Source organism: Pleurodeles waltl, chromosome 3_1, assembly GCF_031143425.1.
Source record: "Pleurodeles waltl isolate 20211129_DDA chromosome 3_1, aPleWal1.hap1.20221129, whole genome shotgun sequence".
In the NCBI taxonomy this organism is placed as follows: Eukaryota; Metazoa; Chordata; class Amphibia; order Caudata; family Salamandridae; genus Pleurodeles; species Pleurodeles waltl.
In genome coordinates, this window is record NC_090440.1 from 280425067 (window position 1) to 280442778 (window position 17712).

The 17712-nt window shown below is 43.8% G+C and overlaps 1 protein-coding gene across 1 annotated transcript in view; it reads left to right on the forward strand.

Moving 5' to 3' along the window:
• The window catches only part of MPHOSPH10 (M-phase phosphoprotein 10), a 174170-nt gene that overhangs the window by 117140 nt on the left and 39318 nt on the right, over nucleotides 1-17712 (forward strand). The window contains exons 8-9 of the mRNA XM_069222392.1: nucleotides 9552-9659; nucleotides 17245-17352. Coding sequence (XP_069078493.1) covers nucleotides 9552-9659; nucleotides 17245-17352 — 216 coding nt within the window. The remainder of the gene's footprint in view (nucleotides 1-9551; nucleotides 9660-17244; nucleotides 17353-17712) is intronic.

Below are 17712 nucleotides of genomic sequence, written 5' to 3' on the forward strand. Positions count from 1 at the left end.
CCCCCCTGGGGGCAGATCGGCCTAATAGGCCAATCTGCCCCCAGGGGGGGCAGAAAAGGCCTTCCTAAAAAAATGCCCCCCTGGGAGCGACCCTTGCCCAAGGGGTCGCTCCCTTTTGCCAATTTCAAGAAAAAATAAAAAATCCCTGGTGTCTAGTGGGGTTTCAAAAGCCGTATTGCAAGCAATCTGGCTTTTGAAACCTGTGAGAGACTTCAAAGGGAAGGAAATACATTTCCTTCCCTTTGAAGCCTCTCGGGGCCTCCCCCATGGGATTGAAAAAGAAATGCAAAAGCATTTCTTTTTCAATCGCGCTGGAAGGCTTCCAGCGCGATGGGGGAGACCCTGTGACTAATCAGCGCGCGCTCGCACGCTGACGTCACGGGGGGTTGGGGGGGGTCGGGGGTGGGAGGGGAAGGGCTTCCCCTTCCATCCCTGACTTGGGGGGGTGGGGGGGAACCCCACAGAGGGAGCGAGAGCGCTCCCTCTGGGCTCTGTGCACAGGACGTAATGGTTACGTCCTGGGCACAGCAGCACTGTGCCTCAGGACGTAACCATTACGTCCTGGGCACAGAAGGGGTTAATTAATGTTAACATCTCTGAAATTCTTGGTAGAGGAAATGTATCCACTACAATATTTTTATTCAGATGGCGCAAATCTATGCATAAACAAATCTTTCCATTCGCGCGTTTAGCTACTACTACAGGCGAAATCCATTCGGTAGTCTCAATTGGTTCGATGATATCGGCTTCCATAAATTTATCCAATTCTTTCTCCACTTCACTCCTGATTAGAATGGGAATATTCCTTACTTAATGTATATTTGGACTGGCATTAGTTTTACTGTGTTCAAAACCTTCCAAAACACCAATTTTACCACTAAAAACTTTAGGAGAATTTTTAAACATTTTATTTGCAATACATTCTTCCTCATCCACTACCATAACTGGTTCAGGACTATTCGGATCAAGGGTAATATGCAAGTCTCCCTGATCCTTCCAACCTAGGACTGAAGGTCCCTTCCTTGCTACATATAACTTCCCCACAGATTTTCTGTTTTTAAAAACAAATGTAAGTTCTCTGAAACCCAACAGATCTATCTTCTCTCCAGAAAATCCTTCTGGGCTAATGTCCGGTTTTTGTAAATTGCTACCTAGTTTTTCCACAAATTTTGACTTCCACACCCCCTCATTAATGATAGTAAAAGGAGAACCTGAGTCAACATAAACTTGAATCTCAACTCCGCCTATGTGCATTAAGCATACTGGTTTCTTCTTATTACCGATAGACTCTTCCTGAACATTAAATATAAACATTTGATCTTTACTCATACTTTTGCTGTCCTGCTTAATTCTATTGACCTTACTCTCATCTTCGCTTGAATTATCACTTACTCCATCCACATACTTCACATTATTATTCCTCTTTTTCTTTTTACACACCCTAGAAAAATGCCCTATAACTCCACACGCCACACACTTCTGCTTCAACGCAGGACAATATTTGTGAGAAGCTAAATGTGAAGTGCTATCACAACGATAACACCTTTCACCATGTTGATTCTTCTCGCTTTCATTCTTTGTTCTGCCCATCCCCTTATACTTTATTTTGTTAACTGTGTCTTCCTTAATCTCATTATAATCTGTTTTAACTGCTTTCGCGCTACGACTAGATAACTCAGCTTTCCTAACTATCGCTAAAATATCATCCAATTCAGCATCTCCATTTATCCACAATCTTTCTTGAATTGCTGGGTCACGGATATGCATTACTACTTAGTCTCTAATTAACTGACTTTGCAAATGATCAAATTTACAATCATTTGCCAATACTTTGAGCGCAGCTACATACTCATCCACAGTCTCACCACATTCTTGTTTCCTTTGAAAGAATTTGTATCTTAGAATGCCTATACACACTTTAGGTGCAAAATAATTATCAAACTCCTTCAACACGTTCTCAAATACATTGGTGTCCCCACTGCCTCTAATCTTTGTCATAGATTCATATACTTTTAGTCCTTCAGGTCCCACAGAATGTAGAAAAATCTTTTTCTTCCTCTCCGGGCTCATTTTTCCTTCTTCGTCGATAGTCTCCAAGAAATTTAGAAAGTACGATTTCCATTCTGTCCATTTCATACATGGACTCGCTCCTGCTGGCCAAAATGCTTGTGGGGGTTGAAGGAAAAATTGTTGTCTAGCCATTTGAAAAATATTATTACGTAAAGCTGCGTACAAGGGAATTTATTCAGTGACGAATTCACAGTACCGTATTAAAATGTCACAAAGAAGTTTTCAGTTCCCAAACCTTTAAAACACCAGTATACCAATAATCTGTAGATTGTAGGCGAAAAATTGTCCCTATTTCTCTGCTCCGTGCACTACTTCTGAGAAAACGCTCAGTTTTCCTGCTCTAACACTCTTCAGGATAAACAAAGGTGTTGCCAAGGTTCTTTCCTTTAATCGACGTGAACACGTCTGAGCATTTATTACGTGTGAAATCCAGGAGCTCGAGGTGTAGAATGGAGAGCACAGCTTGAAGGTCGCTTGGCGTAACGGTAACGCCTCTTAAAGATTTTTCATTGTAATAATTTTAAAAGTAGTCCAAAAATAGAATATACGTTTCGGCAAGCCTTACAGGAATTGTGCGCTTAAATCCAGCGAAGGGTAACATCGTGCGCTCAGATTTAAATGTCAGAAAGATCTTACTGGAATCGGGCACACCCTCCGTAGGTTCGTAAAATAGCTCGTCGCCAATTCTTGTAAAGTCGGAGGCTTTGTAGTTAAAACCTTGCTTTATTTGTAGGTTACAATTAGTAAAAAGGCTTGCCAAACTGTCGTGGTCGCTGCGTGTCTCTCTCCAACTCCGATCTGAAACTCCCTTCGAATCGGAATGCAGCCACGCAACAACCACGCGCTAACACAATGTTCTCTAGAATACAACTCAAATATCAACATGACAAGTGACTATTCTCAGTTGTGGTTGGATTCCAGAGCAGACCAGTCTGTCCAGGTCGTGGGCAATGGTTCATGAAATAAATTACCTGTTCGTTACTATGTCTTGGTGGTCATTCATCCTCTAAATATTGGCCACGGGCTAGGCCCACTCTGTCGACCACCAACTGGATTGCCTGCAGTCTTCCGCCTGCCACTCCGGAGCCTCCCGCCTGCCTCTTTGGTTTGTGCCGACTGCATTCTTGCCCTGTGTTTCTCCTTCTGCAGTCTTCACTTGCCGCTTCTGCTGTTAACAGTTATGCTCGCCGGCAGATTCCAGTTTCCTCTGAGACATTTGTGAGGTACTTTTGCAAGGTACATTTGGGTCACAAGTGGACCCCTTGGTAATGGTTATTTCAAACTGCGATTGGCATGAGCTCTTTGCTCGAATAACGCAATTACCAACGTGTTGTGATGCGCACTCTCTCAACACTCATCCTGTGCTCAGGGTGACTACGTCACCACATCGGTAGCCATATTGGATTGGGCTTTGACTGGTTTAATAATATCCAGGCACTCTGTTTGTTCTATTGAATAAACTTATCACGTCCCTTCGGCACCGTGTTGGCAGCCATATTGAATTGGGCTCAGACTGCTCCAATATTATACAAGCACACAGTATCTTCTCTTCACCTAGGCGGTTATCAGCCAGCACAGGTTTAATCTACTACTCAGCTATGGCTTTGGTGAAGTAGGTACTTTATTGATTTTGGTGCCTGCAATTTCCTACTTAATGGAAAATTCGACAGCACAACATTTGGTGCACCTCATCCATTTCTTGATCTTCCTGGGAAACCACAAACAAAATAGAAGTTATGGTTATGGCTTTTTGAAAACTGTCTTGTGACAATAGATGCTGTTGAGTTTGCTCATGCACATAAGTTGGCCTTACTAATTGGTTGTTTGGGCCGCACAGCACAAGAATCAATTTGCCACCTATTCCAGCTCCACAAGGGGCTTCACGTGATTGTGTTGGATGCTTACAAAGAACCTATTCAAAGTCTTACAAAAATGTTCTGAAGAACCCAGCGTCCTTTTGAGAGGCAAACTTTTAATAAAAGGAAACAGCTCCTAGATGAAAGTGTGGAGAAATATGTCTCCACGTTGAGAGTTTTGGCTGGAAATTGCTACTTTGGGGCAAATATAGATATGTTTATTCGTGATCAGTTTGTTTTTAACTACTGTTCAAAAAAAGTTCAAGAAAAGTTATTAAGCTGCACAAATCCTTCTTACAGGAAGTAATGGAAGTATAGAAAGGTCTATAATAACTTCAAAAGTAATGTATTCTAATGAATCTATTGATGCTGTTTCTAAATCTGATTTTGAACAAGGAATGGACATGGTTTCCTTGGTTAATAGTAAAACTAAAGAAAACTAAATCTCCAACAAAAGCCTACTTGTCATTTTTATAGATGTGGATCGAAATCTCACATTGGTACTAACCCTAATTGTCCCGCCATTAGAAAACGCTATATAACATGCAAAAAAATTGGACATTTCCAAAATGTTTGTAAAGGCAATAATAGGAGTAATATCAGAATTAAAAGCATTGATGTTCAAGAGGATTCAGAATTTGAGATAGTGGGTAATGTGGTACTCCCTATTGAATACAATTCGGTGAGCAATGAAGCTCCAGTCAAAGGACACTGTGAAGCAAAGATTAGTGGTATGTCATTACAATTCATGGCTGATTCTGGTTGACCTGTTAAGGTTCTGAGATAGCACTTTTTATGGTCTTCAGGGCTCTTCCATATCACTTTTACATACTAACATTAACACTAAAGCTTTTATTAAAAAAAAAAAAAAAAGCATATAGACCTGTTGGGGTATTTTGTTTCATCCTTAGAATGTTTAGGGAGGTGTACTGGAACCAAAAAATACGTGACTGTTAAAGGAAAGAATATTGTGGATTGTTATTATTTAGCAAAATCAGGTTTGTATCTCAAACGTGGTGCAGACACTCCTGTAGTCATTGGTGAAGAACACATTGCATTTTTTTCAAGTACAGAATATAACAATGACTGATACCATTCTATCAGAATTTTAGGATATTGTTTGTGAACATGTAGGTAATGTGAGAGGGTTTTAACATCAGATCAAGTTAAAACCTTCAGCGGAACCAGTGATTCATAAAGTTTGTCCCGTTTCACCAAGCAGCTGAAAGAAATTGGAAGAAATGCTGAAAAAACTATACGTGGAGGGCATCATTGAACCTCACAACTCATCTCAATGGGTGTCACCCATAGAGGTTGCATAGAAAAAATCATGAGAGATCTGTTTATATGCGTATCTCCGAACACTCAACAAAAATATATTAGTAGATTGCCATCCCCTGTAGGAAGTTGGCTCTATGTACTATTTCAAAGTAAGGAATAGTATGCACAGAGTCCAAGGGTTCCCCTTAGAGGTAAGATAGTGGCAAAAAGAGATAATTCTAATTCTCTATTTTGTGGTAGTGTGGTCGAGCAGTAGGCTTATCAAAGGAGTAGTGTTAAGCATTTGTTGTACATACACAAGCAATAAATGAGGAACACACACTCAGACAATTCCAGGCCAATAGGTTTTTGTATAGAAAAATATATTTTCTTAGTTTATTTTAAGAACCACAGGTTCAAGATTTACATGTAATACTTCAAATGAAAGGTATTGCAGGTAGGTACTTTAGGAACTTTGAATTAGCAAAATAGCATATACACTTTTCACATAAATCACATATAGCTATTTTAAAACTAGACAGTGCAATTTTCAACAGTTCCTGGGGGGAGTAAGAGTTTGTTAGTTTTTGTACCTACGGGGTTCAAGTTTGGGTCCAAGGTAGCCCACCATTGGTTCAGAGCAACCCCAAAGTTAACACACCAGCAGCTCAGGGCCGGTCAGGTGCAGAGGTCAAAGTGGTGCCCGAAACGCATAGGCTTCAATGGAGAAGGGGGTGCCCCGGTTCCAGTCTGCCGTAAGTACCCGCGTCTTCGGAGGGCAGACCAGGGGGGTTTTGTAGGGCACCGGGGGGGACACAAGTCCACACAGAAAGTACACCCTCAGCAGCGCGGGGCGGCTGGGTGCAGTGTGCAAACACGCGTCAGGTTTTCAATAGGTTTCAATGGGAGACCAAGGGGTCACTTCAGCGATGCAGGCAAGGGGGGGGGCTCCTCGGGGTAGGCACCACCTGGGCAAGGGAGAGGGCCTCCTGGGGGTCACTCCTCCACTGGAGTTTGGATCCTTCAGGTCCTGGGGGCTGCGGGTGCAGAGTCTTTACCAGGCGTCGGGATCTGAGGAGCAGGCAGTCGCGGTCAGGGGGAGCCTCGGGATTCCCTCTGCAGGCGTCGCTGTAGGGGGCTCAGGGGGGGCAACTCTGGCTACTCACGGTCTCGCAGTCGCCGGGGAGTCCTCCCTGAAGTGATTGTTCTCCACAAGTCGAGCCGGGGGCGTCGGGTGCAGAGTGTCAAGTATCACGCTTCCGGCGGGAAACGCAAGTTGTTTCAAAGTTGCTTCTTTGTTTCAAAGTTGCAGTCTTTGGTGAACAGAGCCATTGTCCTCGGGAGTTCTTGGTCCTTCTAGAGCAGGGCAGTCCTTTTTTCAGGCTTAGCAGTCCTCTTCTTCTTAGGTTGCAGGAATCCAAGTTCCTAGGTTCTGGGGAGCCCTTAAATACTAAATTTAAGGGCGTGTTTAGGTCTGGGGGGTTAGTAGCCAATGGCTACTAGCCCTGAGGGTGGGTACACCCTCTTTGTGCCTCCTCCCTGCGGGGAGGGGGGGCACATCCCTAATCCTATTGGGGGAATCCTCCATCTGCAAGATGGAGGATTTCTAAAAGTCAGAGTCACTTCAGCTCAGGACACCTTAGGGGCTGTCCTGACTGGCCAGTTACTCCTCCTTGTTATTCTCATTATTTCCTCCGGCCTTGCCGCCAAAAGTGGGGCCGTGGCCGGAGGAGGCGGGCAACTCCACTAGCTGGAATGCCCTGTGGCGCTGGAACAAAGGGGGTGAGCCTTTGAGGCTCACCGCCAGGTGTTACAGCTCCTGCCTGGGGGAGGTGTTAGCATCTCCACCCAGTGCAGGCTTTGTTACTAGCCACAGAGTGACAAAGGCACTCTCCCCATGTGGCCAGCAACATGTCTCGAGTGAGGCAGGCTGCTAAAACCAGTCAACCTACACAGGTAGTTGGTTAAGGTTTCAGGGGGCACCTCTAAGGTGCCCTCTGGGGTGTATTTCACAATAAAATGTACACTGGCATCAGTGTGCATTTATTGTGCTGAGAAGTTTGATACCAAACTTCCCAGTTTTCAGTGTAGCCATTATGGTGCTGAGGAGTTCGTGTTTGACAGCTCCCAGACCATATACTCTTATGGCTACCCTGCACTTTCAATGTCTAAGGTTTGGCTTAGACACTGTAGGGGCACAGTGCTCATGCACTGGTGCCCTCACCCATGGTATAGTGCACCCTGCCTTAGGGCTGTAAGGCCTGCTAGAGGGGTGACTTATCTATACTGCATAGGCAGTGTGAGGGTGGCATGGCACCCTGAGGGGAGTGCCATGTCAACTTACTCGTTTTGTCCTCACCAGCACACACAAGCTGGCAAGCAGTGTGTCTGTGCTGAGTGAGGGGTCCCCAGGGTGGCATAAGATATGCTGCAGCCCTTAGAAACCTTCCCTGGCATCAGGGCCCTTGGTACCAGGGGTACCAGTTACAAGGGACTTACCTGGATGCCAGGGTGTGCCAATTGTGTAAACAAAAGTACAGGTTAGGGAAAGAACACTGGTGCTGGGGCCTGGTTAGCAGGCCTCAGCACACTTTCAATTCAAAACATAGCATCAGCAAAGGCAAAAAGTCAGGGGGTAACCATGCCAAGGAGGCATTTCCTTACATAAATATTTCCTATTTTTTCTAAACTGGTGTTGTAATTTTGTAGGGTTTTCATTAAGTTGCTGTGTATGTTGGTACAAATACTTTACACCTAGCACTCTGAAGTTAAGCCTACTGCTCGTGCCAAGCTACCAAGGGGGTAAGCAGGGGTTAGCTGAGGGTGATTCTCTTTTACCCTGACTAGAGTAAGGGTCCTTGCTTGGACAGGGGGTAACCTGACTGCCAACCAAATACCCCGATTCTACCACTATCTAATCCTTTGCCTATTTATTTGGACATACAACAATTCTGACCTTTATTCCTAACGTTTGTAAAAACCAGTTTGAAGTTGCCTGGCTTGGTATTATATGTACTATGTTTTCTATTCAGCCTGACCAGTTGAGTACAGAGATGGTATTTTTAAGTTAGATCCACTAGTCTTCAATACTGCATATGTAATGGACCCGTTATGCAATGAAGCGAGCACAAGTTACATTAAAAAAAAAAAAAATATCCAAGTCCTTTTAGCCTTTTTTTCTGATCAAATACGATATTTCTTAACATCCTCTACGTTCACCAGGGAAGACCACAATCTCATCATATGGGGATGATATGCCCGAGAAAACTCTTTGAGACTGGAGGGCATTCTGCAGAGTCGATGCTTCGCTCTCGTACCTTGGCTTGTGCTTTAGGAGCTGGATAAAGTCTGTTTTTCTGAGCCAGTGTTGACTTCAAAGACCCCTCAATTGTAGTCAGGAAATTCTGATTTGCTTTAACTTCACAGAACAACTACTTTTTTCACTTCATGTTTTATAATTATCACATGGTTGATCCAGTAGCCATTTAGTGTCAAACAAACTGAGTGGGGATTTTACTTGCAAATGTAAGAAATATGTACAGGTAGTATTACAGTTCGACTTTATTTCAATTCTAATGTATTAAGCATTGATCATCTCATCTTCTTTCTCTCCCAATCAAGGCATTATGCGTCCCTTTATCACACTGGGCTCTGTTAATTGTTTACAGTGAACTTCAATTTCTCCCGCAGAAGGTTTTTTGAAGAGTTACAGGACTCGTAGCACTGTGATTGACAGATGATCCTTATGCTCATGCTTGTCCCCCACTAAAACTGGAGAGACTGTTGCAGCTCATTTTATCCACCCGGTTATTTACTCACCTTTTATCCTACAGAACTTAACAGAACTTCCTACCTCTCCCATCCTCATTTTTGTTTCACTTAAAAATCTAGTTCCCTTCAAGATGGGCACTACTAAAGCTATGCTATGCTTAAGGAGGATGTGAGGACACAATCCTGTTAATGTATTATAAGTGGAATAGCTTTTAGTCCAAGATATTGGTTATCGCCATACTCTTACTGGTTCATATTAGATTGTGAAAAAACTATCTGACAAGGATTGTACCTAAATAGAATTAACAGCAGTCACTAGTTTTAATAAAAATGTTTTAGCCAAGAAGATCCGCTTCTGAAATCTTAAAGTAATTCAAGATGACAATACTCTGTACAGACAACAGAAATTGAAGAACAAATTGTAATAGGTAGTGTAAAACCTTCCCCTTTCCCTTTTGGTGATGTCACTTTTAGAATTCCTTATTGTTTTTTACTCCTTCCTGTGTGTTTGAGAACCACCCCTTTACTGTGTGGTGCTTGTGGTTAAGCTGTTCCAGATATTGATTGCTTTTTATGTGTTCTCGATTCCTGCAGAAAAAAACTGAAGAAGAAAACCCAAAGCATGTGGAAATTCAGAAGTTGATGGACTCTCTTTTCCTAAAATTAGACGCACTTTCTAATTTTCACTTTACACCCAAGCCTGTGAGTATATGTTATCATAGTGCAGTTTCCATTGCCACTAACTCTGATATTTACATTGGTTACATTTTCTCAACATTACATAAATAGTTGTGCCTAATATAATAAGTTTAATTTTGTAGAATATAAGCACTTTTTTATCTCTTTATCATCACGTGAAACCCTCTGGATAAACTATGATATTCAAAAATATCAATTTCAAAGCCACTTGACCAAACAGTTTAAGCCTAATGGTGTAACATCTCTGTGTATCATTCCATCATCTGTTGCTCAGCTCTGCTATTTCAAGGGAAATCTGAACATTTGCAAATCTGACTAAGTATGTTATATTTACAGAGATTTGTAAAGCTCATATTCGTCAAAAAGGTCTCTTGGGGTTGGGTCTTACTACAGAATGAAAGTGGGGCCTGCACAGACATGCAGGATTAAACATTGCAGGTAAAAAGGAATGTTTTAAGTTGTTGTATGAACCTAAAGTGGGAAATGTTTTAGCAGAGCTCGCAAATACGGGAATTCCACAAGAAAGGGGAGATGATAGAAGAAGTTCAACCACCACATCTGGATTTGCAAAGCTTGTCAATACTAAGAGAGTCCAGAAAAGTGAAGAGTCTGGATGTCTGAATGTGGTATTAGGAACGAGGTGTGTAGAAATGAATTGGAGAAAAGAGTGAAAGTGAGGAATGTGCACAGAGTTTTGAAAGAACTTCTGACATAGAGGGCTAGCCGTTGAAGAATTGGCGAGACGTTGCAAAACTGCAGAGCACAGTTCAGCATAATGTTCCACTTGTTGTGAGGCAGGATCTTTGGAGGAGTAAATCAAGGAGAGAATTTAGCGGTAGAGGTAACAAAACTAATGGTGATTTTAAAGGATATAACAAGATCAAGCATGTGGCCAGTGATGTGAGTTGGAGTTTTTCTATATTGTTGTAAGGCACAGGACTGCAGGCGAAAGTAATAACTTTGGATGTGGAAGTCTTGATTATAGAGAAGATAAGATTAAATTAATCTAAAATTATAAGGATAGTTTTGAATGTGTGTGTGTGGGGGTCTTCACAATTTTTAACACCCCGAAATTCACCTGAGTCAGAATGGCCACAATTTACCGTCTCGGAGACTGTTAAATCTCAATTTTGTAATGTAATGTATCCCTGCGTTAAGGCACCACTTATTGCCTCACAGTTTGAGAAGTACAGTCAATTAAGTAAATGGGCCCACTCAAAAACTGAGTTCCAGATCACTGGACTAATGAAAGGGTTTTATTACAAATTCTAAAATAAGACAATACAGAGTCAATGCCATAGAGGTTCTCAATAAATAGCGCAATACTAATTTCCGATTGTGCATGTAAGTCGGCAGCAAAGTCGGGAGAATAATGGACAGCATCCCTAGTAGAATAGGAAAGTCTATGGCTCACCCCCAGAATCGAGGGTTTTTATACAGTACTTCTGCATATGAAATTAATGGAACTGCAGAATCACTATGGTGTTAGCAATTTGATCATTTCGTCAGAAAATCCGAGCACAGTAAAATTAACATCAACACCTAACCCACTACATTAATAATTATTCTGCCCCCTTCTATGCTAATGTCATCCAGAAATGCTAGAACAAACTAAATATATAAACAACAGTGCTATACAAATGAATAGGGCACAGTGATCTGGTGGAAGGTCCTTAAAGAAATAGGTGCAGTTTTGTCGGTGACCCAGGGTAAGTTCATTGAAAACAGCATAAACAATGGCAATGAAATTAAATAATATTTTGCTTGACTTTCTGGGCAGTGAAATGTTCCACAATGGACAAGATGGCATTTAGGCCTAAATTGAGGCCTAGTTAACAAGGTTCAGACAAATGCACTTCTACACATCTTAGAGAATGTCTTTAAAAAAACAGCACTATATAAATGTAGACGTGTAATCAAGTGTAGAATTACATTCTGCTCATTGTTAATGATGCAGAATAATATAAATTCACAAAAATCCTTAAAAGATGTGTAAATGGAAGGTAAAGTTGCCAGGGCAATGATAGACTAAAAGGAATAAGTAAGTGAGATGTGGAGAGGTAGATATGTTCATCTCAAGGGCATCTGATTTGTGTAAGGAAGGTGCACACAGAATGTGGTAGAGTATTAGAGATTGATAATGATGGCAACACCAGAGGGGGTTGTGGTGATTATGGAAGGCAGGGGAGGTTCTAGGGGCTCATGGTCTCTAGTAGGGATGGTCTCCCTAGTGGCAGAAAGAGAAACTGTGAGACTATTGCACTAAACTTAATCCAGTCCAATTGACAGGTGACTGAGAGGGATGGCCTAGTGCTCCCATTTGGAATAAGATATATATCAAACTACGGTGTGCCCGTGAAAAGTAAGAAATATGTGGACTCTGGTGGCACTACTTCTATTGTATTGGAGCCTGAATTAAAATTGAAAGGAAGCTTCATGGGCGGGGTTACGAACCAAATATGTACATTATACAATATGCTTAGTTGTGTTCCCTTAAACACTTAGTTGAAATGTAAGTTGTCATTATGTACCATGACTTTCTTATTTATACATTCCTTATGGATAAAAAAAATCTTAAAGGAAAAAAGCACAACACGAGGGATTTAGTGTTATGCAGTGCATGCACAAGGTAATCATGAGCTGGGTCTATGTGTGTGTGCGTGAAGTACAGTACATGAAGGGTGAAGTGTTATGCAGCACGCACATTGTGAGTGTGCACAATGACAGTGTATGTGTTTGCGAATTGTATAACCTGGTACGATACAGAAAATCTACAGTGCAGAGCCGTGTGCACAGACAATGTGTGTGCTGAATGTATGTGTCAGTAGTGGCAGTTTCACAGCAGTACTTAGTACTGAGTGCAGGTGTGTCTGCAGTTTTACATTACATGGAGTACCCTGGGTTCTATTTTGGGAATCCCAGGCCTGTCTGGTAAAGACATGAGGAGTAGAGGAATCTCCCCAGACAGATTTGTGTATTGCTGCATTCCAGTGAGCCGGGGAGGACACACATTGGAATAAAGAAGGAAGAGACTCCCCTTTACACTTCAGTAGGGTGCTCTATGGTTCACTGATGAATGACAAAGAAGGCCCCCACCCCTCATTTTCCCCCCCCTTGCTTCCTAGGCACAGAGCATGAACAACATATCTTTATAGGCATGTCTTGCATTGAATACACTTAAAGGATTTTTGCATCTCAGTGTACCATAATTTGCGCTACATTTAAATGTTATGACATTTTTAGACATGAGCCGTAGCAAAAATGAAGTGTTTGGTCTTTCACCATTTTAATGAAGCTATTACAAATAAGGCTTTAATCAATGCAAAAAATGTGGAGTTTCCCACTGCTGACTAACAGGGATTGTTCCTCTGTTGCATAGTGTCAGAACTGATCACACCTACACAATCTGTTAAGCGTTTATTGGAAAGTCTTTCAAGTACCTGGCACGTTTCTTGCTGGGGAATTCGCTTTCTTCCCCAAAATATAGTTTTGCAAACTATGAGCCGTTAATGTATGTAATCATAGGTTATCTCATTTTGAGCTACCTGTTATAGACAGTTACAGCCTCGCAATTTTATTTAATTGGGATATGTCCTTTTTTGCTCTTAACACCATTTTTAGTTTATCACCAACAAAAAAGGACATTAATGGGGATGGTTTGTCATTTTTTTGCCATATGTTTAGCGGATCTAATTCCAGAGGGTATAAACTGCCATTCCATGTATACTTTTTGGCCCCTACTTTTATTTCTGTGCAACCTTTTAGCTCTTTAGAGCTTTACCAATGCCACATGTGAATGGAAGCACAAATGCTGTTAGACGAACAGTGTTGTGTACTACAAACGTTCATGTTTAGGTTACATGCCTCATTTCTTTCCATCTACGCTTTACTTCATGTTCCACATTTGAAATCTCCACTTTCCATCTGCAGCACTGTAAGGAAATGCCTCCTTGGCATGGTTACCCCCTGACTTTTTGCCTTTGCTGATGCTATGTTTTGAGTGGAAAATGTGCTGAGGCCTGCTAACCAGGCCCCAGCACCAGTGTTCTTTCCCTAACCTGTACTTTTGTTTCACAATTGGCACACCCTGGCATCCAGGTAAGTCCCTTGTAACTGGTACCCCTGGTACCAAGGGCCCTGATGCCAGGGAAGGTCTCTAAGGGCTGCAGCATATCTTGTGCCACCCTGGGGACCCCTCACTCAGCTTGTGTGTGCTTGTGAGGACAAAACGAGTAAGTCGACATGGCACTCCCCTCAGGGTGCCATGCCAACCTCACACTGCCTATGCAGTATAGATAAGTCACCCCTCTAGCAGGCCTTACAGCCTTAAGGCAGGGTGCACTATACCATAGGTGAGGGCACCAGTGCATGAGCACTGTGCCCCTACAGTGTCTAAGCAAAACCTTAGACATTGTAAGTGCAGGGTAGCCATAAGAGTATATGGTCTGGGAGTCTGTCAAACACGAACTCCACAGCACCATAATGGCTACACTGAAAACTGGGAAGTTTGGTATCAAACTTCTCAGCACAATAAATGCACACTGATGCCAGTGTACATTTTATTGTAAAATACACCCCAGAGGGCACCTTAGAGGTGCCCCCTGAAACCAACTACCTGTGTAGGCTGACTGGTTTTAGAAGCCTGCCACACTCGCGACATGTTGCTGGCCACATGGGGAGAGTGCCTTTGTCACTCTGTGGCTAGTAACAAAGCCTGCACTGGGTGGAGATGCTATCACCTTCCCCAGGCAGGAGCTGTAACACCTGACGGTGACCCTCAAAGGCTCACCCCCTTTGTTACAGCACCACAGGGCACTCCAGCTAGTGGAGTTGCCCTCCCCCTCCGGCCACGGCCCCAGTTTTGGCGGCAAGGCCGGAGGAAATAATGAGAATAACAAGGAGGAGTCACTGGCCAGTCAGGACAGCCCCTAAGGTGTCCTGAGCTGAGGTGACTCTAACTTTTAGAAATCCTCCATCTTGCAGATGGAGGATTCCCCCAATAGGGATAGGAATGTGACCCCCTCCCCTTGGGAGGAGGCACAAAGAGGGTGTACCATTGGCTACTAACCCCCCAGACCTAAACATGCCCTTAAATTTAGTATTTAAGGGCTCCCCTGAACCTAGGAACTCAGATTCCTGCAACCTAAGAAGAAGAGGACTGCTGAGCTGAAAAACCCTGCAGAGAAGACGGAGACACCAACTGCTTTGGCCCCAGCTCTACCGGCCTGTCCCCCCCCCCCCCCACCCCTCCCCCCCCTCTGAAGAAACTGCTCCAGCGACGCTTTCCCCAGGACCAGCGACCTCTGAATCCTCCGAGGACTGCCCTGCTCTAGAAGGACCAAGAAACTCCCGAGAACAGCGGCGTTCACCAAAGACTGCAACTTTGTTTCCAAAGAAGCAACTTCAAGACAACTGCGTTTCCCGCCAGAAGCGTGAGACTTGCAACTCTGCACTCGACGCCCCCGGCTCGACTTGTGGAGAACAAACACTTCAGGGAGGACTCCCCGGCGACTACGAGACCGTGAGTAGCCAGAGTTGCCCCCCCCCTGAGCCCCCACAGCGACGCCTGCAGAGGGAATCCCGAGGCTCCCCCTGACCGCGACTGCCTGACTCCCCGATCCCGATGCCTGGAAAAGACCCTGCACCCGCAGCCCCCAGGACCTTAAAGATCGGAACTCCAGTGCAGGAGTGACCCCCAGGAGGCCCTCTCCCTTGCCCAGGTGGTGGCTACCCCGAGGAGCCCCCCCCCCCCCCCCCTTGCCTGCCTGCATAGCTGAAGAGACCCCTTGGTCTCCCATTGATTCCAATTGAAAACCCGACGTGTGTTTGCACACTGCACCCGGCCTCCCCCGTGCTGCTGAGGGTGTACTTTCTGTGCCAACTTGTGTTTCCCCCCCCCCTCCCCCCCCCCCGTGCACCTGACCGGCCCTGAGCTGCTGGTGTGGTAACTTTGGGGTTGCTCTGAACCCCCAACGATGGGCTACCTTGGACCCAAACTTGAACCCCGTAGGTGGTTTACTTACCTGCAAGAATTAACAATTACTTACCTCCCCTAGGAACTGTGAAAATTGCACGGTCTAGTTTTAAAATAGCTATATGTGTTTTACTTGAAGTATATCTGCTATTGTGATTTTTCAAAGTTCATAAAGTACTTACCTGCAATACCTTTCATGCAAAGTATTACATGTAGAATTTGAACCTGTGGTTCGTAAAATAAACTAAGAAAATATATTTTTCTATACAAAAACCTATTGGCCTGGAATTGTCTGAGTGTGTGTTCCTCATTTATTGCCTGTGTGTGTACAACAAATGCTTAACACTACTCCTTTGATAAGCCTACTGCTCGACCACACTACCACAAAATAGAGCATTAGTAATATCTCTTTTTGCCACTATCTTACCTCTAAGGGGAACCCTTGGACTCTGTGCATACTATTCCTTACTTTGAAATAGTGCATACAGAGCCAACTTCCTACAAGCACCACAAGCCAGCATTTATTGTTCTCTTAGAAGCATCCTGCACCAGAGCTTGTCTGTCAAACATTCAGAGAGATGGCATTTTATCCTACATACTTTGCCCTTTTTTAGGAGTTGACCAATAAAATTCCTTTTTGTGCTTTTTCACTGGATTCTCCTATTGTGCTACCAGTGAATGCTTAGCTAGATTCCAGTAGGATTCTGCTGTTTGAGCCACAGCGCCAACTCTGACCCAAAAAAGGCAAATCCCGAACGAGCGTGTGATCCTGACTGTGGAGATGAATTTAGAATAAAGTTTATAAGTGGTTTATTAGTATAGTAATTAAGGCCCAGTGGACCTCAAACTCAAAACAAACTAGAGGAAACAATAACTTTCTGACAGTGGGAGACCAAAGTAAGACATTGCCATAATCATTTGCAACGTAACAAACAGGGGGCTGCCCCTTCACTTTGACGAAGGAGCGTCGCGCCACTGGCTGTGCCAGAAGCAGAAAAATAAAACAATAGTTTATTATCGTTTTATTTTTCTGCTTCTGGCATAGTCAGCAGTGCAGGGAGGGCCGGGGCTGGGTCATGAGAGGGAGAGGGGGTAGAGTGCACCTAAGTGTGCATGTGTGTTTGGCCAGCCGTCGGAGGCCAGCCTAAAACACATGCGCACATAGGTTTCTACAGCCTTGCTGTGTTTAACAGCTGGACTGAAGAAACTGCACAGACCTCATGGATGTTTCTGAGCGGCAGTCACTCAGACCAATCCTGGCACTGCTTTCATGCTGGGCTTTTGCATGAAAGCAGGGCCAGGATTGCTGGGGAGGCAGTGCCGATGTCCCAGCAATGAATGCTGGGACACCAGAAGAAAAGGAGCGTGAGGCGGCAGGGACGGAGGCAGGGTAAGTTCTTTTTATTTTTACCTCATCTCCGTCCCCCCTCTGCCCCATCCCCACCCTTGCGTTATGCGGCAGCCACCGCTGTTAGCAAATCATATATCTAAAGCAGTTGAGTTTATGGTAGTATATCGCTTTTGGAAAATGGACCAGTCCTATCACAAGTGATAGCTGTGTGTTCTGAAGTCCTTAAAATGAATAATAATGTACTGTTGTATTTGTCTCTCAAGTCTATTCCAGAAGTGAAGATAGTCTCCAATCTCCCTGCCATTACCATGGAAGAGGTAGCACCAGTGCACGTCAGCGATGCAGCCCTCTTGGCTCCTGAAGAGGTCAAGGTAAGTGCTTTAAAGGCCCAGCTTTCTACATAACTGTTGTAACAACTTCATTAGTCCATTACCATAACCAAAGGTTCGATGGCATCTGTCGCTGTAGATACGCATGTTTTGCAATAGCTCGCCATCTGGTGTTGGGCCGGAGTGTTACAAGTTGTTTTTCTTCGAAGAAGTCTTTCGAGTCACGGGACCGAGTGACTCCTCCTTTTGTCTCCATTGCGCATGGGCGTCAACTCCATCTTCGATTGTTTTTTTTCCGCCATCGGGTTCGGACGTGTTCCTGTCGCTCCGAGTTTCGGAACGGAAAGATAGCTAATTTCGGAAGATTTTCGTCGGTATTGTTGCGTTCGGGATCGGCGTAGT